Here is a 25,569-nt window from a genome sequence, read left to right as displayed (position 1 = left end):
TGATTTACCGGAATCAGCTGAGTTGTAAATCTCCTAAAAGATCATGTATTTTGTAATGATTTTTTTTGCTATCAGTTTATCTAGTGTACCTTAATTGATTTATTTAATGGTGAGGTTTTTTTATGGTTGACCAACTGAGGCCATGTAAATTTGAGGTTCTTTATTCAAGTGAATTATTTGAAGCGAAGCCCAAATTGACATCAGCTCCAATTCTTTGTTCTACCATTAGACCTCATTTCCTCCATATTTAAAGCAATTAATCTGCTTTGAATGTTTGTAAGTGATCGTATATTTTAGCTTAGTTGTTACGAAAGCTTCATTTGATAGCTGTTTTACAGCCCCAGAAAAACTCTTGTTTTTTTTTTAAAAAGTGTGTGGTGGCCTTGAATAGACTTTATGTTGCTGTTACCAAACAGGTTTTTTTGTGGATTTTAAAACCTTAAGGCATTTTTAGTTGACTTAAAATGCTGGCGTAGTTAAATAATACAAAGTAAAAGAAAAAACATTGCTTGAAAGATATGCATTCTCAGTCTTCCTTGTGATGACTCAGACAATGTTAATATTTTACAGTTGTTTTAACTTAATATTTTTCCTGTAACAGGATGTTGCATATTTGAATGCCACATAATGATTGTCTTTCTCTAGTCATTTACTTTATCAGTCTGAAACTTGCTTAAAATATTTTAAATGTTTTGTATTAAGAAGAATACTGGCTTTCTCTCATAATGATGCAAACACATTGTTAAGGCTATCCTGATGCTGAGAATAGTATGGAGTGCAGAACTTTAGCCTACAGAACTCAACAGACTACGTGTTTGGACCATTTTTTCCACTTTGTCCAACACATAAATATTAATTTGGGATTTTGACCTGTCTTTACAAGATTCCCTTCCACCTCTGCGGGTCAGAACACAGGCAAAAGCAATCACATCCATTATAAGGACTCCAGTATGCATGTTGTGAAAATTCTGAATTTTTTTTCAGAAAAAAAATCCCATCTGTAAGTTTTCATTATTTGTCATTCTTTTAATTTCACTGCCACTCTGAAGTTTTTATGTCAACATAACATATATTTAAAAGATTTTTTTATACTAGAAATATTAGGGTCTAATTTCAGACTTTGAATGAAAGCTCTAACATCAAAGTTCTTGTTATACCTATTAGGAAACTGGGGTTTCACTGAGCTGTAACACTGTCCACATGAGACACTTTTGCATGGCAAGCTGGTATATTGTAGTTTGACACCCTGGCTTGCAGAGCAGTAATTTCCTGTGTAGACTGTAGATTGCCACGGACTCGCAGGGGTGAAAGAAAATGCAGGCCTGTTATTTACCAGGCTGCACGTGGCAACAGACTATATTGGTAAGGGATGCAAGGAGAGTATGGGTCACGATGCAAACTGCAGACACACACACACACACACTCTAAAATTAATCAATTTAAAGTTTTATTGGGGATAATTTACAAGGGGTAAGGGAGGAGCGTATGATTAGCTAATAGAGTTAATGAAACTTAAAACACACAATGACTAAAATATCTACTAACAATATTTATAAACAAAGATGCAGCATTTAGTAATAACTGATACTTACAAATACAAACCAATGCATAACGACCGGCAAACGTAGAAGCTCTGTTTGAAACACGTGAGCTGAGAGAGAGGCTTCGAGGTGATCAGGCTCGGTTACGGGTGTACACAGGATACACAGGATTAGTTTTTCTTTCTCCTCTCCCTGCCCTGCACATGGCAGGCAGGCCTAAAGTACCAACTATGACATCATAGAAGTGTCATAGGGGACGGGGCCCAAAACCTGTTTGTGTCCGTTTCTGATTGGCACAAGCAAAGTTTACACCAAGTAGGGGAGCAGGTGCCTTAAAGTCTGGCTTCGCCCCCAAAAGGTGAGGAAATGCGTATTGTCTTAGAATGCGTTCAACACTGAATGACAAAAGAAGAGGCCAGGGCAATACTGGTATGGGCAAGTTTTACAGGATGCAGACAGGAACTCATCTCAACATAGACAAGCCTTAAAAAGGATTAGTATTGTATAAAAGGGGAATGAGTAGAGTGATTGGTGATTTAGGGTATGTCTACACTATGAAATTAGGTTAATTTTATAGAAGTCTATTTTTAGAAATTGACTGTATAAAGTCGATTGTGTATGTCCACACTAAGCGCATTAAGTCAGCGGAGTGCGTCCTCACTACCGTGGCTAGCATCGACTTATGGAGCAGTGCACTGTGGGTAGCTCTCCCATAGTTCCTGCAGTCTCCACCGCACATTGGAATTCTGGGTTAAGCTCCCGATGCCTGATGGGGCAAAAACATTGTTGCGGGTGGTTTTGGGTACATGTCGTCAGTCACCCCTCCCTCCGTGAAAGCAACAGGAGACAATCGTTTTGCGCCAGACACCAGGGCAATTAGAAGAGCACAGCAAGGTGCACTGAGCATCAGAGAGGCTTTGAAAACCAGTTTCATGACTAGCCAGGCTTCGGTGTGACAGTTGTGTGTGTCTCTCCTTGATGCAAACCCACCCCCTTTGTTGATTTCAATTCCCTGTAAGCCAACCACCCTCCTCCCTTCAAAATAAAGTAACTATTGTTTTGAAACCATGCATTCTTTATTAATTAAAAAAAAATGAGATAAACGGACAAGGTAGGCTGGGTAGGGTGGGGGAGGAGGGAAGGACAAGGTCACATTGCTTATTGTAGCCACACTAAAAATCAAACTGTTTGAATGACAGCCTTCTGTTGCTTGGGCCATCCTCTGCAGTGGAGTGGCTGGGTGCCCAGACCCTCCCGCCCACGTTCTTGGGCATCTGGGTGAGGAGGCTATGGAACATGGGGAGGAAGGTAGGCGGTTATACAGTGGATGCAGCGGGGGGCTGTGCTCTTGTTGGCTTTCCTGCAGCTACAACAGACACTTCATCATGTCTGTTTGCTCCCCCATTAGCCTCAGCATCGCATCCTGCCTCCGCTCTTTGTGCTAACTTAATTTTTTCCTGGCCTCTGCCACTGAATGCCTCCATGCATTAAGCTGGGCCCTATCAGTGCGAGAGGACTGCATGAGCTCAGAAAACGTCATCACGAGTTCGTTTTTTTTGCCTTCTAATCTGCGATAACCTCAGGGACGGAGATGATAGGAGGAGCATAGAAACATTCTATGCTCTATGATTCTGGGGGGACTGCACAGTCACCTGTGCTGCTGAGTTCGCCACGCTGACCAAACAGGAAATGAAATTCAAAAGTTCCCGGGGCTTTTCCTGTGTACCTGGCTAGCGCATCAGAGTTCAAAGTGCTGTCCAGAGCGGTCACAATGGAGTACTCTGGGGTTGCTCCCGGAGGCCAATACCGTCGATTTGCGTCCGCACTACCCCAAATTTGATCCAGCAAAGTCTATTTTAGCACTACTCCCCTTGCCGGGGAGGAGTACAGAAATCGATTTTAAGAGCCCTTTAGATCGACGGAACAGGGTTGGTTGTGTGGACGCATTCATTTTTAAATTGACCTAACCCCGTAGTGTAGACCAGGCCTTAGAGAGAATGACATGTTTAATGGGAGCAATCATGAGATGTTAGAGAGGGGAATGGGTGGAGTTGTGAATTGTTAGAGGATTTGGTTTGCTAAAATCTATGAACTCTGGAATGCTGAGCAAGGCATCTGATAATGTGCTTCTGCATAAAGTTAGCTTGCTCATCTTATTTTTCTTAATGTTGAATCATTAAGTGATTGTAATTTTTGTCAGCAAAATATAATTACAGAGTTGGAATATGGCCAGGATTCCAGGATTAAGATAGTCTCTTACAAAAAGTCCCGTGGTGTCTTTATTGACCAGGAGTGCCATCTCTGAAAGATGGCACCTGTAGCAGCACCGCACTAGTGTAGTATTGTGGCAGACCGATAGTCCTGAAAAGCTCCTCAGTCTTTAATTCATTTTAATGGGATTTCTTATGGAACTTGTGCAGCTTTAGTGAAAAAAGAGAGCTAGCTAATGTTTGAAAAAAGAAATTCACATTGAGTAGAATTTATTCCTTGAAAGCAGTATAGATGAGATTGAACACCTTTTCAGTGCAATATACTGCTTTGTTTTCTTGAAACATGGATTGAGGATTTACATTACTTGTTTTATTGTGATGTGATTTTGTCATACTTTCAGGAAAGAGAATATAGCGGTTTGATGTTACAGAAAACAAATAACTGAGAGATGCCTTAAAATTTCTCTTCTAAGAGGGGGATTGATATAGAATTGTCTTGCGTTGCTGGCAGGATGTTAACCAGATAGCTCCCTATCATTCCTGTAAGCCCTGTTCCAGTGAATTAAACTGTAGCTGCCTGCCCTCAGGAATGGGTGATGTGGAGGAATATGAACCCTCCAGGAACATGAAAGAAAATAGTTAGGAAAAAATCCAGAGCTAAACCGTCTTCTCCATGATGCTACCACTACAAACATTAAGCTACAACACTAATGAATAGTTTATCCATTTAAAATGTTTCATTCTGTAACTCTTATGTGCTCTCACTTGCACGCAGGCATTCATACAAGTGTGTCAGTAGTTTAGGGTACAAAACATTACAAGTATATTGTAATTATTCCCCAAAACAAGCAATTATAAACCCAGGAAATTCAGGTGTTCAAAATTGAAGCTAAATTTAAAAGAAATTCAAACATGCTGAGGTTTGGAACTGCATAGTGAAGGGACCCAAACAACTTTAACTGCCATGTAGTGATGCCATGCAGTAATCATACAATTATGTTTAATACATATTAATTCTTGTGGTCTCATACTAGATTGAACTGATTATTAAAGACACATTCTTTTTTTTAATTTTTCTCCCTTCATCATGTCACTACAGGGAAAATTTAACATGTCTTCATGAGTAAGTTTCACTTTCTGTAGAGCAGAAAAGCATAGGGACTGATTCTGTAGCAGCACTCCCAAGAATCAGCTTCCTCACCTGCACCCCTCGTTGTTTAGTGGTCTGGCACAGAGAGAAGCTGCTGCTGTACGGAGCTCCTCTATAGCGGTATAGTTCATCCACCCACTCTGAACATGAGTGCATGGGGTGTGTGTATGTGTCTGCAAGAGCACCTTACCAGCCATTGCTTTGTCTGCAGATGCTTACCGGGCACAGTCAGATCAGAGCTCCAGATCCTCTTAGGGCAGGAAGGAGATGAAGGGGTCAAAGTTCCAGTTAACCTTCTGGGTTCCTCCTAAGCATGGAGAGAGGAGAACAGAAGAGAGGATGCTGGAGAAAGAGGCAGTCTTTTTCATTCAGAATGGCCAAACAGTAAGGTCCCCCCCCCCCCCCCAAAGGGCATTACTTATAGGTAGGGCCCTACCAAATTCGCGGTCCATTTTCGTCAATTTCACGATCACAGGATTTTAAAAATCTGAAATTTCATGGTGCTGTAATTGTAGGGGTCCTGACCTCAAAAGGAGTTTTTGTGTGTGTGTGGGGGGGGTGTCACAAGGTTATTGTAGGGGGATTTGTGGTACTACTACCCTTATTTCTGTGCTGCTGCTGGGGGCAGCACTGCCTTCAGAGCTGGGCAGCTGGAGAGTGGCAGCTACTGGCCGGGATCCCAGCTCTGAAGGCCAAGCCACCGCCAGAAGCAGCGCAGAAGTAAGGATGGCATGGTATGGTACTGCCACCCTTACTTCTGAGCTGCTACTGGCAGGGCACTGCCTTCAGAGTTAAGTGCCCGGCCAACAGCTGCTGCTCTCCAGCCGCCCAGCTCTGAAAGCAGTGCAGAAGTAAGAGTGGCAATACCACAATCCCCCTAAAATTACCATGCGGCCCCCCCCGCACAACTCTTTTAGATCAGGATCCCCAATTTGAGAAATGCTGGTCTCCCCATGAAATCTGTATAGTATAGGGTAAAAGCACACATAAGACCAGATTTCACAGTCCGTGACACGTTTTTCATGTCTGTGAATTTGGTAGGGCCCTACTTATAGGGTCCCTTTGTATTTGCATTCAAGAAAGTAAAGATATCTGATAGCTGAATTGCACCACTTGTTCCAGTGTAAAAACTTAACTTGGTTCTTCAAAGACTTTCTTCCTTTGAGCCTTTATCCATGGTCTCAGTCTCTTAGCAGTCTGTAAAATAACCTTTCTAGTAGCCATTACCTATTACCTCTGTCAAAAGGGTTAAGGAATTGGCTGCTCTTTCTTGTCAGGATCTCTTTCTGATCTTTGCATACAGATAAGGTAAAACTTAAAGAATGCTGCCTAATATTTCAAGAAAAGTTAATTTAGAATTTCACAGGTTCCAGCTGACTAAACTCTTGGCTTTTGTCCCAACCCTCCCTCATATGGAGACTCTTCAGCAGGCACTGGACAAAATATAGGTACTGAAGTCCTATTTGCATGTGGCTGACCACCTTTGGCTCTTTTCAAGGAAGGAAAAAAAAAAGAGGGGAGAGGATGACGCTTCTAGGTTAAAACTAGTACTATGGCTAGATCCTTGAAAATTATTTAGTAGGGGGTATGTCCGGGCAATCGAGAGATATGGATAACTCCAGTAGGCTCATGGCTACTTCTTGGACTGCGTCCATGGATGAAATCTAGCAGGCTGCACCTTCACTTGCTATTCGTGAGTAGATGGCCTTAAACTCTTTTATTTCTAATTAAAATACTAAAGTTTAAAGCCAGAAGGGACCACCAGATCATCTAGTCTCACCTCCTGTGTATCACAGGCCACTAGCACCCACATGCTGAACCCAACAATCAAAATTAAATCAAAGTATTGTAGTAGCCCACAGGAGACTAGACTGTTATGTGCAAGTGGGAGAGCTTGTGGGGGGAGTGAGGTGCACCAGTGCCTGAGTCTCCTGCAGTGGTAGGGAAAATTAAGTGAGATATACCCAGATAATCCTGGCATAGGACCTGTACCCCCACACTGCAGAGGAAGACAGCCCCAAGGTCACTTTCAATCTGACCTGGCAGAAAATTCCTACCGACCCGGAAGCGGCTGCTCTGTTCTAGCACCACAGCGACCCCAAGTGGGAAAAGGCGGAACTGCAGCAGCTTTCTGGCAGAAGTTATTTTCTGCGGGGGGGGGGGGGGGGGAAATGCACGGCACACGAATTATGAGTGCGCACAGTGGCACAGATTTCCTCTATGAGTAGAGTCTGTAGCATTTTCCTACACATTTTTTTCCTTATTTGGGATGCAAATTTCAGATGGCGTTTCTATGATTGATTTCTAGAAATTTCAAATTTCCTTCATATTTAACTCCTTGAGGTCTTCAATCTAGTTGACTTCTTTAAATAATTCCATTAATTTCCTCAGATCTCCCCGTTTGAAATTAAAAAACCCATAGTTGATGACCTGGCTTTGAATTATCCTTCCATTTAATTTAAACTGAATCAACATATGATAATTCAATCCAACGTTATTTCGTGCAACCAGTTCTTCTATGATGTTCTCACTACTTACAAAACTGAGTGTAATTGTAGCAACAGAGGGAGAAATACCTGTTTTTATGGAAGTGGAAAGGAGCAGCCTATTCCTCATGTGTGGTCCTCCTACACAGAATCAATTTATAAGGTCAGGCCAAAATTATTCTTTGTAAGTGTTGTGTACCAGTAGCTTATAATCAATCAGACTCTTATGCCTTTGTGATAACATACAGGAAGTTTGACGTGATAAAGTTGCATTAAGGATTTGCCTGTTAATTGAGTGTTTTTCAGTATCGTATTGTAGCTGTAATGAAAAATGCTGTCACAACAAGAGGAATATAAATGTATAGGGATGCTCTGTGCTGATTGTTACCAAGAGGCAATTTATCTTGTATTATATAGCAACCTTTATAGCACATATTTTTTTTAAAATGTAGACATTTTATTTATTGTAGTATTGTATATTGTTAGAGATATTGGCAAAGCAGAATCAGTAAATACTGGAATATACTCTACCAAATACCCCCTTTCTCTGTGCAGATAGATATCTTAAGGTAGCATGCCTGCACCTGTTTCTCTTTGGGTCACACACAGACCCCTTTGCTTATATAAATCTGGAGATCCTGACACCAAATCCAGTTGCACATAGATGAGTTCTGAGACCATTTATATACAGTGCAAGAATATTAGGCAAGGGAATAGGTACAGGCCAAAAGGGGCTGGGGGACTGATGGGAATTAAAGAGCACCTGTGAAACAGTTAAAATAAATAAACAAAAAGAACAATTCCTTCCCCTACCCTGGAGGTGCCCAAAACCATGACTTGCCAGCTAAGGTCTTTAATCACCAGTGGTACTGGTGTTACACACAAAGCTGAGATGCACTAGCCTGGTAAGGTGCGCTGCTTGCTGTCTGCTTGGTCTGGACCTCTGGCCTCCACTGCTCTTTGGCTACTTCATCTTCCCTGAGGACACATGCAAGTCTTCAACCAAAGTGGTCAGTAATCGCAGTCGAGCAGTGTCCATCACAGTCCTGTTCCCCAAGCTCGCTCACTCACCCGCATCCAAGGCAACACAGCCCTTCTTCCTTCCACCAGTGCCCCCCTCTCTACCATTCCCTCCCACAAAGATGGTGCTGTTCCCAACTAGCTGGAAGCCTCTGGCTTCTTGCCCCCTCTTGATCATTGATCATCCAGGACTTGGCTGCTCACACTTAGGTGCCATCTACTGGCTTATGACAATACTATAGAGAACAGTATTGTACTGACCCAATGGACAAAATTGCCATCAAGTTGATTCTAATAAATCCTCTTGTATTTCAGTGATGGATTTTTTTTCCCCCCTGTGTACAGGTAGTGTGTGTAATGATGCATGCAGGTGTAAGGTTGCCTAGGTATTTCCATTCTAAAAGGCCTTTTCTGTGGCTTACAACTTATCAAACTACCGTATCATCTTATAGGCTGAAATTTTTCAGGTGGGGTCAGTGTTTAGGGATGACTTTTTCTAATGAACAAAAGTAGTTGTCACTTTTGAGTATAAAGAGTGAAAAAATACCCTTGTTGTCATTACTAACCCTTGTTTAACAACCCTGCTTGACAACTCTAGCACTTCAGTGTGTTGGAACATAAACTTGAACTTTAGCATGAAGAGAATCCTCAGACTGAACACATGCCTTCTAATGGCCTGGTGAAATCTGAACTTTCATGGAATTTTTTTTAAATCAACACTTCAAAAAAAAAAAAACCAAAAAAAACCCACAGTAGCTGGAAATTAAAAGTTAAGGCGATAGCCCCATCATTAGGTCAGTCTACACTTAAAATCCTGCATTGCTTAAGTAAAGATGTTTCTGTGCCAATGGGAGAAGTTCTTCCATCAGCATAGTTAATCCACCTCCATGAGAGCTGGTAGCTATGTCGACAAGAGAAGCCCTATGTTGACATAGTGGTGTCTACACTGTGGTGTAGGTTGATATAACTGCATCACTCACAAGTGTGGATTTTTCACATCCCTGAGCAACAATTATACTGGTGTAAATCTAGTGTAGACCGAGCCTTAGAAAGAACCCCTTTTTTCCCCCTAGATATTGCAGCACATGTAGACTGGTTTGACGATGTTAATTTCTATTAGGGCATGTCTATACTAGAAAGTTGTTGACCTATGTTAGGTCAACTTACAACCACAGTAATTACTGTGGTGGTTCATGTCCACACTTCCCCCCACGTCTGTTGGTGGTGTGCATCTTCACTGACTTAAGAGGAGCAGTCGATGGGGGTGGGGGCTGAGAGCCTGGGCTTGTTGCTCCATATGCAGCTCGCTTCTGGGAGCCCAGCTGCCCTCCCAGGCTCTCGGCTCCCTGCTTCCCTCCCCCTAGCTCTTCCCACCCCCCAGCCAGGGTCTCGGCTCCGTGCTCCCCACAGGGAACCCGGCAATTGTATCAAGGCTCTCGGCTCCCTGCTGGGAGCCTGACTGCGGCAGGGAACAGGGAGCCAAGAGCCCGTGGGGCAGTTGGGCTCTGGTGGCGGGGAGTGGGGAGCCTAAGGGACTCCCTGCAGCACCAGAACTCCCTGCAAGGAGCCTCCAGGCAGTAGCGCAGCTGAGAGTGAGGAGCCGGATGGATGCAGCCTGGGCAGCAACTGGGTTGGGAACTGGGTGGCTACGGTTGGGCTGCAGCTGGGTTGGGAGTCAGGAACTGGGGCAGCCAGGCTTGCTGGAGCCTCCTACCCACCCCATGGCTTTTTTTTCAGTTTTATGGCTCCAGTATGGAGCCATGAAATTGACAAGAATGACAGCGGATAGCCAACAGCCGATGTAAGGCACTACATGGACACTGCGTCGTCCTAACTACACTGATATAAACCCTGTGCCTCTCATGGAGGTGGAGGAATTATGTTGGTGTACTAGGGTACTGACACCGGCGGGAGCAAGGCTGTGGTCTGTACACTGACATAATTAGGTTGATGTAAGCTGCCTTATGTTGACCTAACTCTTTAGTGTAGACTATGTTTAATATCTTTCAGCCACTGTCCTTGGTACACAAAATCATCAGCTGCTGAGAGAGATGAAACGTCTTAGCACACGAGAGTAAGGAATGAGGTTTCAGCCTTTGAACTTAATTGGTCAGTATGAACTAGATCCTCACTTATTTCTTGACCACACAGAACTTTTTTTTTTAAGTTATGCTTTTTCAGTTTTCCTTAAAAATAAATACTGGCTTAACTAAGCATTAGATAACCCATTGAGATTCTGTCTCAAATGACCTAAATTTTACTGAATATTTCAGTTGTGTATATATAAGCGTCTCATGAGTCTTGTGAGCCCAGGGACATAGTTTAAACTGTCTTTATGATTTTAACAAGATATGTATCATAATAATAGGTATAGGCTACTAGGATAGATACCCAAAGTGTTTTTGTGTCATGACACATGTACTTTACCATATGCAAGTCTGAAAGGGCCACAGGAAGTGCCTCTGAATAACATGCTGTTCATGGCAAGAATAATGTAAAGGCTATTTTGATTTGGAAGGAATTCTGTTGACTTAGTACAGGGCTGATCATGCTGACCTAATGTGAATTTCTATAAAAGCTATGCTAAGGGCCTCTTATTACATTTTCCTCTTCAACAATTAAAAATTTTTCATTTTAACATAGTTTTTGGGGGGGGGGGTTGTTCAATGCTACTATGGAGAATGCTGTAATTACAAGAATTTAGATTTTTTTTTAATAGTTAAAAAGTAGAATATATATTTCTAGAGATCTCTGTCTAATTCCTTTAACTTGAATAAATGTTCAGGAATTTTTACTAATATAGGGATAGGAAAGAGTCTAATAATCTCTTATTGAATCTGTAGAGAACAGATTGAAATTTAAGATCCTGCAGTACAATTGCAAGCTTTACAATCTGAAGTTTGAAAACTGCTATAATGTTATATTTGAATTTGAGAGTCTGCAACAGCGCAAAAGTTCCTTGTTAGCCTGAGCCTGAGCTCTGGGACTCTTCCGTTTTGCAGGGTCCTAGAGCCTGGACTCCAGCCTAAGTCCAAATGTCTAAACTGCAGTTAAATAGCCTTTTAGGCCAAGTCAGCTGCCAGGGGCCAGCCGCAGGTTTTTAATTGCAGTGTAGACATACCCTTAGAGCCATGACTAAACTGGTTCCCCAGTAACCTCAGTGACACGGTCTGTACACCATCAAGTATACTTTTTGGAACACTTTTATGAAGTCCAGATTTCACCTTGTGAGAGGCAGAAGTAAGGGTGTTTTCAGTTAAATACCCACACTTAAGGGACAAATTTGTTTAGGTCTCACCCACCAGTTTCAGAGTGTGCTGCAAGATATGCTGGTTTAAACATGTATTTTCCCAAACAATGTTAAAATGACATCAGACACAAAAGGAATAAATGGCGGCAAGAGATTTTCTTTAGGTCTTTGTGTGCTTTTTCCAGCTTCAATTAAAGCCTCTCTCAGGGCATCCATCAGGGCTGCAGAGACTAAGGCTATGTCTATCATTTAAAACTTTTGCCGCTCAGGGGTGTGAAAAAAACACAACCCTGAATGGCAAAAGTTTTAATGACAAAAAGTGCCAGTGTGGACAGTGCTTCATCAGCAGGAGATGCTCTCCTGGCGATGAAGCTACCACCTTTGTTGGCGATCGTTTTCTTTTGTCATCAGGAGAGCTCTCTCCTGATGACAAAGGGGAGCTACACTGCATACCTTACAGTGGAGTGGCTGTAGCTGTACCAATGCAGTTGTACCTCTGTAAGATCTCTTGTCTAGCCACTCTATCCCGACAGGAGAGAGCTCTATAGCACAACAGGGTCCTGGTTTAGGTTTAGGGCCAGTAGGCCCTATACTACATTATAAATCAGGGGTGGGCAAACTTTTTGGCCCAAGGGCCACATCTGGGAATAGAAATTGTATGGCGAGCCATGAATGCTCACAAAATTGGGGTTGGGGTGCGGGAGGGGGTAAGGGCTCTGGTTGGGGGTTCAGGCTCTGGGGTAGGCCCAGAAAATAGGAGTTCAGGGTGTAGAAGGAGGCTGTGGCGGAGGAGAGGGATGCGGGGTGGGGTGGGGGTGCAGGCTCCAGCTGGGAGTGTGGGCTCTGAGGTTCGGGGTGCAGAAGGGGGCTCTGGGCTGTGATTTAAGGGGTTTGGAGGGCAGGAGGGGGATCAGGGCTGAGGCAGGAGGTTGGGGCATGGGGAGAGGCTTGGGGTGCAGACTCTGGGCGACACTTACCTCAAGCAGCTCCCAGAAGCAGCAGTGTGTCCCTTCTCCGGTTCCTATGCAGAAGCGTGGCCAGGCGGCTCTGCATGCTGCCCCTTCCACAGGCACTGCCCCCACAGCCCCCTTTGGAATGTTGGAGGGAGCCATTGGAGCGGGGCCATTGAAGTGCATAGGAGCCAGAGGGGGGCCATGCCACTGCTTCCGGGAGTCACGTGGAACAGCCCCGGACCCTGCTCCCCATCTGGAGCACCGAAGGGGGGCCATGGCGTGACTTCTGGGAGCCTCATGGAGTTGCCCCCGACCCTGCTCCCCAGCTGGAGCGCCAGAGTGGGGCCATGCTGTGGTTTCCAGGAGCCGTGTGGAGCGGCCCCCCGACCCTGCTTCCCGCGAGGCTGGAGCAGGGCAAGCCCCAGACCCTGTTCCCCAGTGGGAACTCAAGGACTGGTTTAAAACAGCCCACAGTCCAGATCCGGCCCATGGGCTGTAGTTTGCCCACCTCTGCTTTAAATAATGACGATGATAATAATTCCAGTATACAAGCTTCATTCATTCTCATAAGTTAATAGTGTGAACAATTTATTTTGTGTTTCAGTACATTATATTTTTGAGTTTCATGTGCTGTAATGATAGTTAGGTAAGTCAGTGCTGGCACTTGTTCTATTACATGAAATACTTTACTTTTTCACTGATGTCTTAGTGCACCCACACTGTGTGCAAAAAAGAACTTATGATACAAGATTCAGCCTCAGAAATCGCTTGACATGATGTAATAAAGCCTCCTTCAGCTTTCTTCTTCACCCTCTCCAGTCTGGCATTCACCCTCTCCACTGAAATTGTCTTAATAAAAGTCAGTAATAACATGTTTTAAAGCCAAAAAGTTCCTACATAGTCTTTTCAGTATTTCCTGGCACAGACATTGTTGATCAGCTGCTTGGCTTTGGCTCTGGCTCTCTTTACTGGACTTCTTGTTCTTTTCTTGTGACCATTCCTTTAATGTTATATTTCCATTTCCCTTTCTCCTTTTTTCTTTCTGTCTCTCTGTTTTTCTTCCCTCCTATACTCACTTCTGGGAGACTGGGTACATTCCCATAGTTTGTCCCCTTTTCCCACACAAATTTCACTGGTTTCAGGCTCCGAATTAACAAAATAGAGTTCTGATATTTTGCAACCTGTAATTCATAGAAATGAATGCTGTTAGGGAAAGGAGAGATTCCAGAGGTCTCTTCTAGTGCTTGGAGGTCTTGAGATTTCAGATGAGATACAGAACTGAAGTCCTGACCACATGGAAAAAGGGTCAATAACAGAATTTTGGGTTATCCCAGGTTAGAGAGGGGTGATGGTCCCATTGAAAGAGATGGGTGAAGGATAGTGAGAGAGGTAGGAGAAAAACCAGGAGAGAACAGTATCTCAAAAGCCCAAGAAGGGTAATATATGAAGGAGAGGATAGATGTTGTCAAAAACAACATAGGGTTGGGGAGTGGCGAATGAGGGTGGAGTAGAGGCTTTGAGATTTAGCCAGAAAGAGGACACTAGAGAGTTTAGCAAGAGTGGTTTCAGTAGAGTTGAGGTGGGTGGAAGCCAGATTGGAAGGAATTAAAGGCAGAGTTGAATGGGAGGAAATCTATGCATAGATGGGTCTGTAGTTGAGAAGCAGGTAGGGTGGAAGGATAAGGTATTTCGAGGATATAGAAGACCAAGTCATATATATGTATTGTGAGAAGAAGGAGCCAAAGGACAATGAGAGACTGAGAGGAATTTGAGGGTAGGGATTAGCAGGGGAGTAATGGAGGAGAGAAAGCAGAAGTGATGGGATCAATGGAATAGAGTATGGGAGGAATCTCAAATGTGCATGTATTGATCTTTGACTCTTTCATCAGTGTTTCCCAAAAGGTCATCCATTTTTTCAATGGTTCAGGTACCTTGGTAGATTTTTTTGCAAGTCCAACTCTTGCAGTTTTTAGTGTAAGTCCCATTATATATATTTTTTTTCTTAAAGCCCCAGCTTCTGGAATCATGTGATTATATGAGAATCTCATCTTTTATTTAAAATAGTAATTTTTTACTCCTGGTTGTGGGGGAAAAGTTTCAAAACATGAACCATAAAGACTCAAAACCCCAAGGCAATAAAAAAGAACCCCAAACATTTTTTTTTAGATCTCATGCTATTTAATATCAATTTAATGCTTTTTTGTGACCAGACTCATGATTTTTGAACATTCCAGGTTGACAATATTGATTTTTTTGTAAACCTTTTCAAATGACCTAACACAGCTTTTAAGATTTAATATACTTTAAAGTCAATTCCAGCCCAATCAAAATAACTTTCTGTTTAAAAATGTGGTAAGAACTTACAGGAGCGAAACCATTACTTGTCTGGAGCTACATTTTTGGAATTCTTGAATCAGTGTCTAGTCCAGACTGGATGTATTGCTCATACAGAGGAGTATTTAATTTTTTTTTCTTCAAAATGTTGAGCCCTGGCCAGTAAAAGCTCTGGCCTTGCCTAGAATTTTAGGAATGCTCTTTATGGAGTTTTGCCAATAAGCAATCACAGCCTTTCACCAATCAGTTAGCAGAGGGAAATAATATGGACAGAACAGAATTTGTTTTAGTGAAATAGTTATAGTTTATTCACGCTTTTCCAAGGCGGTACTGTTACATTTCATATAATCTTACTGGCTTTACAAGAACACGGTGTACAGTTCAAATATATCTAGACTTGCTCATGTATAAGGTGCCTTAATAGGACTTTTTATAACCTAGTCACTCTTTTTAAGAGACCTCGTAAATTAAACAAAAAAAAAATTAAATCGCCTCAAGTTAACTCTCTACTGTTCTTTTTAGCTAGTTGGTAACTGTATTTTCACAATGCCTCTGCCCTAAGATATATGAAGATCTCTCATATATAAAGGAGTAATACAGAAAATATGAAAAATTGATATCACAGGTCCCATAATAGGTAATATTACCTATAATAGTTTACATGGACTCTCAGGTCATAAGACAGGTTGGCCTGCTGTGTAAAGCCAAAAGAAAAATGTCATGAAGCCCACAGCTTATGAAGATGGAGAATTGATGCAGCTCACAACTCCAACTCTCACAACTCCCTATACTTAGTCAATACCTCTATTCCCTACATGAGAACACACAACCTAAGGAAGCTTACTGCATTCCTAGTGACTGTGACTGCTACATCTGCCTATGGGGAGGCGGGTGGGCTTCTGTCCAACATATGGGATGGTTTTTGTAAAGAAAATAACCTGCAGAGGTGGTGGATTGTGGGGGGGAAGTGAAGAGGTCTCTCATCTTCAGTCTAATAATAGGCTTACAAAAACGGACATTTGCAGAAGAGGTATGTGAGGTGGTTAATTTTTTCCTTTGACCGTTCTCAGAAATGAGTCTCAGCTTCTGAGACCTGCTGGTCTTTGAGAATTTTTCTCTGACTACGCCTGCCAAACAGAATAGAAATTTCTGCCCTTAAGATACTGGAAGACTTCCAGAGCTGCTCAGTGCAACCCTCAACATAATTTCCTTGCTTCTGATTTGGAGTACACCAAGAATATATGACAAGGTTTGTGGAAAGGGGACAGGAAGAAGTACTGTACCCTGTCTGATTGGGGGAGCATCTCCTATAGTTGTAGTTTCCTTGAGCCAGTAGGCTGACTTACTACTGGATAGAACCCTTCCTAAATAACAATAATAAGAAATAGACTTAATTTCTCTTTCTGAAACAATGATCTAATTGTTTCAGTACAGTACAGAAAACTAGAAAGCCAATTGATCATAAAACCTCAATAGTACTGGTATTTGGTTAATTTTTTAAAAAAACATGAAAGGGTGACAGAGTACGGCTGGCTTGCCATGTGGCTGGTTTTTTTATATTGTTGCTTGCTGATGCAAACTCCCTTAAGTGCATAATACCAATTTGTTTTAAACAAAGATTGTTTCAGTCACTTAGCATATGGGTTTTGTGGCCTTTAATTTCAATCCTATTCCAGAAAAGGTTCATAAAATTAAATGAATATTTTTAATAATAAATATTTAAGTACAAGCCATATTCCAAACACAGAATTATTGTTCCAAGTTTATTGGTTTTATTCAGAGGACACCTGGGGCAACGTGCTGACTGACATGGAATAGAAACACATGCTGCTTATTAGACTGGTACTCTTGCTCTGCACTTCTGAACTGCTCTAGCTTTTGTCTGAGCTATTAGGGTAAGACAAATTGAAGAACATAGGTAAATCCTTCAACTCATGTATCAGAGGGGTAGCCGTGTTAGTCTGGATCTGTAAAAGCAGCAAAGAGTCCTGTGGCACCTTATAGACTAACAGACATTTTGGAGCATGAGCTTTTGTGGGTGAATACCCACTTCGTCGTATGCATGCGACTATGGTTCAACTCATGTATATAATAGTTTTAAATAAAGGAGAATTTCTGCACTGTAACCTTGGAATGTCCATTTCTGATTAGTATTCTTTCAAATCTATCTCTAGTTTCATTTAGATAAAAAATAACCAAGCAGTAAATTCCATTGTTGAAAAATTGATATAGTATTTCAGTTTTGTTTCTTATTCTTAATATAATTTATTTGTGTAAATGCAAAACTTAGTTTAACCGTGGAGTGGTGACTGGCATGTTTGTACTTAGATTTTGAACCCTGTTGTGCTAGAGTAGGGGTTCTCAAACTGGGGGTCTGGACCCCTCAGAGGGTTGCAAGGTTATTGCATGGGGAGGGGGGCGGGGTCGCAAGCTATCAGTCTCCACCCCAAACCCCGCTTTGCCTCCAGCATCAATAATGGTGTTAAATATATTAAAACGTTTTTAATTGATAAGGGGAGGTCACACTAAGAGGCTTGCTATGTGAAAGGGGTCACCAGTACAAAACTTTGAGAACCACTGTGCTAGACACTGTACCAAAACAGAGGGAGAGTCAGTCCCTGCCCCAAAGAGTTTATAGTGTGAATAGATAAAACAGACAAAGGGTGGGAGAGGAGACAGGACTAGAGCGATGAAGTGACTTGTCCAAGGTCACATAAAGGTCATTGACAGTGCCAAAAATAGAAACCAGATTTCCTGATTTCCAGTCCAGTGAGCTATCCACTCTAGACCATGTTGCGGTCTCTTTTTGTGTTGCTCGTCTACATGTTCTTAAAAAGACAAGAAAAGCTATTCATTAGTAGATTCATGAACTGCTGCAAAGAGAGAGAGTGTATTATTATGTAACTTACTGCTACTCATAACATTAATTAGACATGCATTTCTCTCCCTCCTCTCTATTACAGTCCTGGTTCAAAGCATCCTTCTCTCATTGTTTGGGTAGTGGTATTTGTTTAGCATGCTTCTTAAAATTCAGTTTGTCTTTTGGATTTTTTCATCTACACCAGTGAAAAATATGTTCACAATTTCAAATGATATTTTCTTTATTTCAGGTGAGAGTTCTCGTTCTGTCCCAAATTCTAGCCTTAAAAAAAAATCCCATTGTTTTATTTAGAACTGCAAGGCAGGCTGGATACAGTATAGCTTTTAATACAGTGCTTAAGGTAATGACAGTTAGGGAATACTGAGTCAACTTGCCATTGAGGCAGTGTTTTAAAATCCTGCATTTATAACTATTCACCTCTCACATTTTTCTTACTAGTTTCTATCATAAACCTTGGCAGAGGATTGTATTGAAGTGATCAGCTCTGAATCAAAAGAGCATTCCTTGAAAATCAAAGCTAGTTATCAGGTGACCTAAAAAAGTAAATCAGTAGCTTGTTGATTCATGACATGGAAATAAAGTTACCTTCTGTGCATTCTCAGATTGGTTGCTTCAGAATTTGGTAGAAAAGGTAGAAAATGTATACAGTGTTTTTATTCTTTGAGGCGAAAATGTATGTGGAACTTTCATTTGATAATTTTAAAGGGACATTATGTACAGACTACTGCAGCAGTATCATTTTTGTGTGGCAGGACTGTTTGGAGCAATCTAAGATGGCCTTGTGTGTAAAAGGAGGGAGGCGACCATCCTCTCTCTCACTCACACTCACACTCACACTCACACACACACACACTGTTTTTCTAAAAGATCTATTCTAGGAATTCTTTTGGGGAAATTCTATGGCTTGTATTATACAGGATGTCAGACTAGATGATCACAATGTTCCTTTGTGGCTGTGGAGTCTATGAATCTATGAAACAGAGTTTTCACCAGATCACACACAAAACTGATTCCCATGTATATACTAGCACAACTTGCTTCTGTAATTGTAGAACTTTGGTTCAGTGATCTGTGGAAAATTAACATGGATCAAATTGAATTTTAACATCTTCCATGTGTTCACATTTGAAAAACAAGTAAGCCAGTTATTATGACATTAATAAATATGCCTCATAGTGGATTTACTGGATTTAATATTGCATGTGATAATGGGCATTCATGTTTCTTGCTTCAGTGATTTGATTAGAACCAAAATATATGCAAAACATAACTGCAGACTTAAGAGGATTGTTTTGTTGCAATATGTGATTTTGAGCCAGTACCCACAGTCAGAGAACTATTTGTTTCTATTTTATTGGGACTCATCCGGCTCCTTGTTGCTTTGAACAGTCATGGTTAAACTCCAGGCTCCGCTTGTCAGGATAATCCTGCGTTACTAGAGGCCAGCTCTACTGTTCCCCCTGGCCTAATAACTTAGGAACAGCTGCACTGGTTAGAAACAGCTTTGTTTTCTGATCATATCGGCTGGGGAGTCTTTACTGAACCAGAACTACTCTCATCAGTATGTATCACCAAATTAACGTTTCAGTAACTAGGTCAGTATTTCATGAAAATAGGTGGGAGAGATGCACTAGATGTAGGTGCAGTCCTGTAATGTCAAGCATTTTGCAACCTAAGAGGGAAAATAAAAGCATAACAAACTTTAACTTTTAAAATCTAGATAGCGATAGATGAGTGTAGACTATTGCTAATGAATTGTGTAAGAGTAAAAATCTATCCAGAAACTGAATTCCTGTTTATTCAAAGGGTAATTTAGGAAGCATCAGTGCAAACATCCGTGTGTGGACCTTCTAAATTATTTCAGCCAATACTTTTGGGACTGGCCTCTTACTGCATTAGGAAAGTAGTACGTTTCACTCTAGCTGAGCATTGATTTTTCTCACAGTAGAGGTATATAATGGCATATGATGGTTTTGTTGTATGAAACTGTCATACGGCTCCTTTCTACTTAAGATCTTAAGTTGGATGTAAACTTGGATGTAAACCCCTGAGGTTCAGTGAGAAGCATTAAATCTATTAAATCATTCAGCCACCCTTCCCCAGGTTTTTATCATTATTTGTGCAATGACAGCCAAGTCCCAAAAGCAAGCCTGTAATGTGCATGTAAGTAGGCTATATGCAGCTTATATCTTCTGAAACACAATGATAACATCTTCTCTTTATTATGACAGGCTTTTGGAAATGCAAAGACAGCGCATAATAACAACTCCAGTCGCTTTGGCAAGTTTATTCAAGTGAATTACCAGGAAACAGGCACTGTGCGAGGGTAAGTGGCAATCAGCAGCAGTTAAGGGTTTTGAACATGGGTGTATTGTATGTAGTGATATTCTTACCTGCACAACATGAATGTAAACAGACTGAAAATATCCATATAATACGTGGCCTAGAAGGTTCATTGTCTGCTTTATATTGGCCAGCTTTCTTATTTTACAGCTACTTATGTGGGGATATAAGCAGAGTTTACCTGTTATGAACAGATGTTTATTGGTAAAGAAGCTTAAGTGTACATTTTCAACAGTGTCCCCTTTTAGCCTCATGACTCACAGGGATTTAGTCTAAGGGAATTGCATAAGTAAACCCCTGTGATGAAAATGTAACCATATTCCTTCTCTTCATTCTTATAAGAAAATGTATTGGTTTGTTTTATCATTTATTTTCTGTAGATACTATATCACTGTATTGTTTTGTTTTTGTTTCCCAGCAAAATAATGTCATACTTTATTGCCTGATTTTCAGAGGGGCTGAGAACCCACAGCTCCCACTTACTTCAGAGACAGTTGTGGGCAGTCAACACATCTGAAAGTCAAGCCACTACTTTCCAACCTTTGTAGGCAATTTTTCACGTCACTCCCAACTTGCTTACCTTCTTTATTATTTATTTTTGTTTCAAACAAGCAGTTCAGCAATAAGTCCGTTTTTTAATGTTGAGATTCTTCTATTTTAAAATATCCACTTAAATTAAACTCAAGCATCCTTCTCTATTATAATTAGAGGGTTGCAGTGTCAGAAAAAGGATAAATTTCCCCTTTTATTTTGAATAAAGCTAAAAGAAACATGGCCACTTCCTTAACTACACCATCAATTTATGTAGCACCTTTTCATGATACCTCTCTGCTGTGCACTAGTGGCATCCGTTGATTAATAGAACAGCTTTGAGAATAGTGATTCCTTCTTTGAGTGATAGTCCTTATGTGTATTCCACATGTGAGATACACATGCGCACCATGTGACTCAGTCCAGAATTTTTTGCAAGCAATATCTGTTGGCTCACACATGTGCTGTAGGTCTCCTCATGCTCCAAACTGAGGGCATAAAAGGTGGTGTGGGCTGATGCCTCTTCAGTTCCTTCTTACCATTGCATGGTCTGAGTTGGAATCTTTGGTGTCCTCAGCTTCTTTTTTACTGCGTCATTGCTGTAAGATATTATAAATAGTTAATTTTAATAGTTTTTATGGTATAGTCTACACAGGCAGATAGTGTTTTTTCCCTCCATTTCTTTCCCACGCAGAGACTCTCCCCACCCCCCCAAGAAGCTTGGAATTATGCCCAGGGTCCTGGGGTAGTGTGTCCTGCCCTTGCTTCTTTTCAGTGAGTGACAAACATCAACATTGCCTTTAGTGTTCATGAGATGAGGCTCATATTTCTACCAAGTACAGCATCTGCCACTCTTCCTCTCCCTCCCCCCCCCCCAGAACTCATGAGTGTCAGGAGCTGAGACTCAGAAAACATCTCACGGAGAAGATGATGAAGCCCCAGTCAGACATGGGCCAGGGAGCGCCCCCTGTACATAGGTCTGACCAAGCAGGCAGTGCCTCTCTGAACTTGAGCTCAGGAACAGAAGCCAAGATGTTAAGCCTAAGGAGAAGTCTTCACATGAGAGCAAAGGGCACTTTCATAGACATAAGGACAAGCCATCTTCATCTAAAATGGCCCCAAAGAGAACAGATACCTCCCTGACCCTGTTAAAGTTGGGAGAGCTAGCGCACATGGGTGCTAAGGACTTAGGCGCAAGTACATTTTCTGAACAGGAGAAGGTGGTGTGCAAGGATATGTTTCCAACTGTTCTGACAATGGCTCTGATGATGAAGGTTTGGGATAAACAGCTCTTGGTGCTCCCATCCATTTCCAGAGCTGATGCAGTACTGGTAGTGACACCCATGGGGCAAAATGATTGCCACAATGACCAGGGAAGCTTTGGTTCCAACAGCTCTGCCAATGGACTCTCCTGGTATCCCAGGGTCATCAGAGAGTTGCCTGTCCTCAGAGGACATCTTTGCTCTTATCTGCATTCTCCACTCCCATCAGAACCATCTCTATTCCAGTACATGGATATACCAGAGAAAGATACTATCCTGACAAGGCAGCATCCTTTTCCTGTCCCACCTGCCAGCCTTGAGGTGCAACCATCAGTACTGTCGGTTCTGCCAGAGATAAGGTATCTAGCTTTCTCTTTGGACGAGGCTGAGGCCTCTCAGGATTCTCTGTGGCATTGGATGGAGGTGGTATGAGTCAGATACCCCAAAAGATCAGGGTTCTGACCTCCCACCATATATGATTGCCCAAGAGACAGGTAGTGCCCTATGCCATGTCATCGTCCTTTGCCATTTGATCCTTTCTACTGACAACATTGGGGGCCATGGGAACCCTACACTAGACACCTGGAATCAGTTCAGGCGTTCTATTTGCCATTGTCCAGACATAAGAACAGACACCCACAATCAGCCCCATCAGAATATTCAGAAGCGGAAGGTGAACTGGTTCTGACAGTTCTAGAAGCCAAGCTCATTGTCTTCACTGGGTGAGACGGTTACTCCATCTTCTCAGTCTCCATCAGATGACTTTAAACAATATCAAGAGCTTATGCACAGATGGGTTCAGAGGTACAGATTCAGCTTGAGGAAGGCCAGGACAGTTTACTGGACATTTTGCAACCTTCCGGTCCCAGTGGAGTGGCCCTCCCCATTAATGAGGCCAACATGAACCCAGCAAAAACAGTTTGTCACACTCCTGCTTCTTGTGCTCCCACCCCTAAGAGGGCTGAGAAGTGCTGCTTGGTCCCACCGGCGGGAGGAGGGGCGGGTTCCCTCATCCACTGCCGAACTCTTGGTGGTGAAGGTGGCCACAGCATGGTCCACGCAACAGCACCTAAAGGCTACTCCCTCTGGTAAACGTTGAGTTGCTTGTGTTCTTTTAGGGAGAAAGGTCTTCTCTTCCACCTCCCTTCAATTCAGGATTTCAAATTATCTGGCCTTCTTGGCCAAATAAGATTTTCCTAATAAGATTTTGGAATTTAAGGACAAGCTCCCTGAGGGGGGTAAGGCCTGCTTCCAGGCCTTAGACTAGGATAAGGGCCAATTAATGGCCAAAACTTCCCTCTAAGCTGTGGTGCATGCAGCAGATACTATGTCTAGGGGGGTGGTTATTTCCATTATTATGGGGAGAGACTTGTGATTGTAACCCTCAGGTTTCCTGGAGAGGCGCAGAGTACCATCCAAGATCTGTTTCAAAGCAATCAACCTATTCTATAAGAAGATGGATGAGTCTCTTCAATTCCTCGAAGACTTGAGAACAACACTTCACTCGCTGAGCATTTATACCCCTGCCCCAAGAGAAACTACTAGAGACAAGGGTGTAGGGCAAGACCACCTCCTCAGCCATTTATCCACCAATGTCCTCAAGAGCCACTATGCAAGAGACAGTTTATAGACCCAGTAACCCAGCCTCTGTAACATCCACCGCCACATCATACTCTAACCCCCAAGTAAAGGCTTTGGTTTTTTTTACAGGACTGTCGAGACCTGCATCCCTTTATTGATGCTAATTCATTCATCTCCTCTGATATTCAGAGGTTGCCTTACTGGTTTGCCAAAAATTGGAGGGCGCTAACTATAGACAAATGGGTATTAAAAATTATTCATGGCTATCTGATTGGGTTTCTGATACTTCATACCCACAAACTCCTTTCCTGGTTCTGTTTCAGGGACCGTTCTCGTGAGGAGATTCTAAGACAAGAGGTGAACTCCCTTCTCCAGGGAGCTACAGAAAGGGTTCCACCGCAACATCAAGGGAAGGGATTCCCCTTACTAGTTGATCCTCAAGAAGAATAGGGGATGCAGGCCAATTCTCAATCTGAGACAGCTGAACAGGTTCATTCAAAAACCAAAATTCCATATATCCTTAACAACAGTTCCTTTGTTAGAGGAGGACACGTGGGTCATGGCTCTCAACATGAGATGCCTATTTTCAAATAGACATCCACCCAGTACACGGGAGGTTCCTCAGGTTTCTCTTCAATGAAGAGCATTACCAATTCAGAGTCCTTCCCTTTGGTCTAGCTATAGCACCCACGGTCTTTACAAAGGTTTCTTCAGCAGTGGCAGCTTCAATGTGAAGAGAAGGATTTCAGTCTTCCCTTACCTCAACTACTGTCTTTTGACAGGCAGTTCCTATGAGGAAGTCCAGCAGGCAACAGTGTTCTGCTCAGCCTTCTGCTATCCGTAGGTGTCTTCGTCAATCACAAAAAAAAATTCCATCTAACCCCCATGAGATTTATACATTGTATAGGGGTGTGACATATCAGGTTACAATCCAGACTGAGTGGCTGTGTCACCCTTGCCTTGTAACTTGTGGTGCCCTTTACAATGTCTTGCTGCTCACAAACAGCCTCCAACCAGATGTAAATCACTCCCAGGTATATCTGTGTATGCTGCAGCCAGCCACACGTTGGCTCTTACCAGCCTTACAGATTACCTCAGAGTAACCCCAACAGACTTCTCCCAGTCCCAAATTTGCTCCCAGAAACATATGTCTTGTACTGCCCAGCCCTTTCCTGGATAGTACAAATATGTGAAGTCTATTATTCCTTTAAGGGAACAATATGCACACAACTTGCTACCCCAAATGGATTTACCAGACAGTTCAGTTTGAACACACTGGATTAGATAAAACAAGTTTATTAATTACAAGGAGAGATTTTAAGTGAGTACAAGTAATAAGGCATAAAAGTCAGAAATGGTTACAAGAAAAATAAATGTAAGATACTTACGAGTGCCTAATTTAATAAACTATAATAGATTCAAACAAAGTTTCTTGCCTCATGCACCAGCAGATAACTGACCAAACTCTCAGGTCAGGATGCCCCCACCCCCGAGTCCAACGCCTGCTTTCTTTGTCTTTTCAGGTGCAGGGAATGTGATAGGCAGGGAGAGAGAGAGGGGTGCTTTGGGGTATTTGTCCTTCATTTTTAGAATTTCAGTCCCCCTCTGGAAAAACATTTCCAGCTGAGAACTAGAAGCCAAAGAGTCTATGTGGAAGGATATTCCCAGCTGTTTTTTTCACCAGTTGAAACTTCCTTTGTCTTCCCTTCCTATTTGATGACTCTGTTTACTGCTTAAATGCAAATTAAGCAGAGCACACGTTCCTTTGTTTAGGACACACCTGCTTGCCAACTTTTGTTTGGGCAGGGCTGGAAGGTTTGGAACCCCCGTATGGTGGTGTTAATTTCACAAAGAATGTTGCCACATGCATTTTATTGGGATATTACTGACCGGCAAATTAAGAATTTTCAAGTGATACCTTACAAGGCGTACTTTGTAGAAAGGTTATTACAATAGTGAGTAGGATATGACTGCAGGAATGTATCTACTTTTCAAGGGGTTTCAGGCCATGAGCACGCTCATACATC

The 25,569-nt window shown here is 42.2% G+C and overlaps 1 protein-coding gene and 1 long non-coding RNA gene across 2 annotated transcripts in view; both read left to right on the top strand.

The window, feature by feature from the left end:
- The window catches only part of MYO9A (myosin IXA), a 467,296-nt gene that overhangs the window by 172,814 nt on the left and 268,913 nt on the right, over positions 1-25,569 (top strand). Inside the window, exon 3 of the mRNA XM_039491520.1 lies at positions 20,057-20,151. Within this exon, the coding sequence (XP_039347454.1) occupies positions 20,057-20,151 (95 nt within the window). The remainder of the gene's footprint in view (positions 1-20,056; positions 20,152-25,569) is intronic.
- Positions 22,658-23,808, top strand: LOC120373289. Its single transcript, XR_005585475.1, has 2 exons — positions 22,658-22,765; positions 23,350-23,808. It is a non-coding gene; the product is annotated as an uncharacterized LOC120373289 (long non-coding RNA).

The sequence above is a fragment of the Mauremys reevesii genome, linkage group 10 (assembly GCF_016161935.1).
Source record: "Mauremys reevesii isolate NIE-2019 linkage group 10, ASM1616193v1, whole genome shotgun sequence".
Classification (NCBI taxonomy): Eukaryota; Metazoa; Chordata; order Testudines; family Geoemydidae; genus Mauremys; species Mauremys reevesii.
This window is presented reverse-complemented; position numbering and strand designations above follow the sequence as displayed.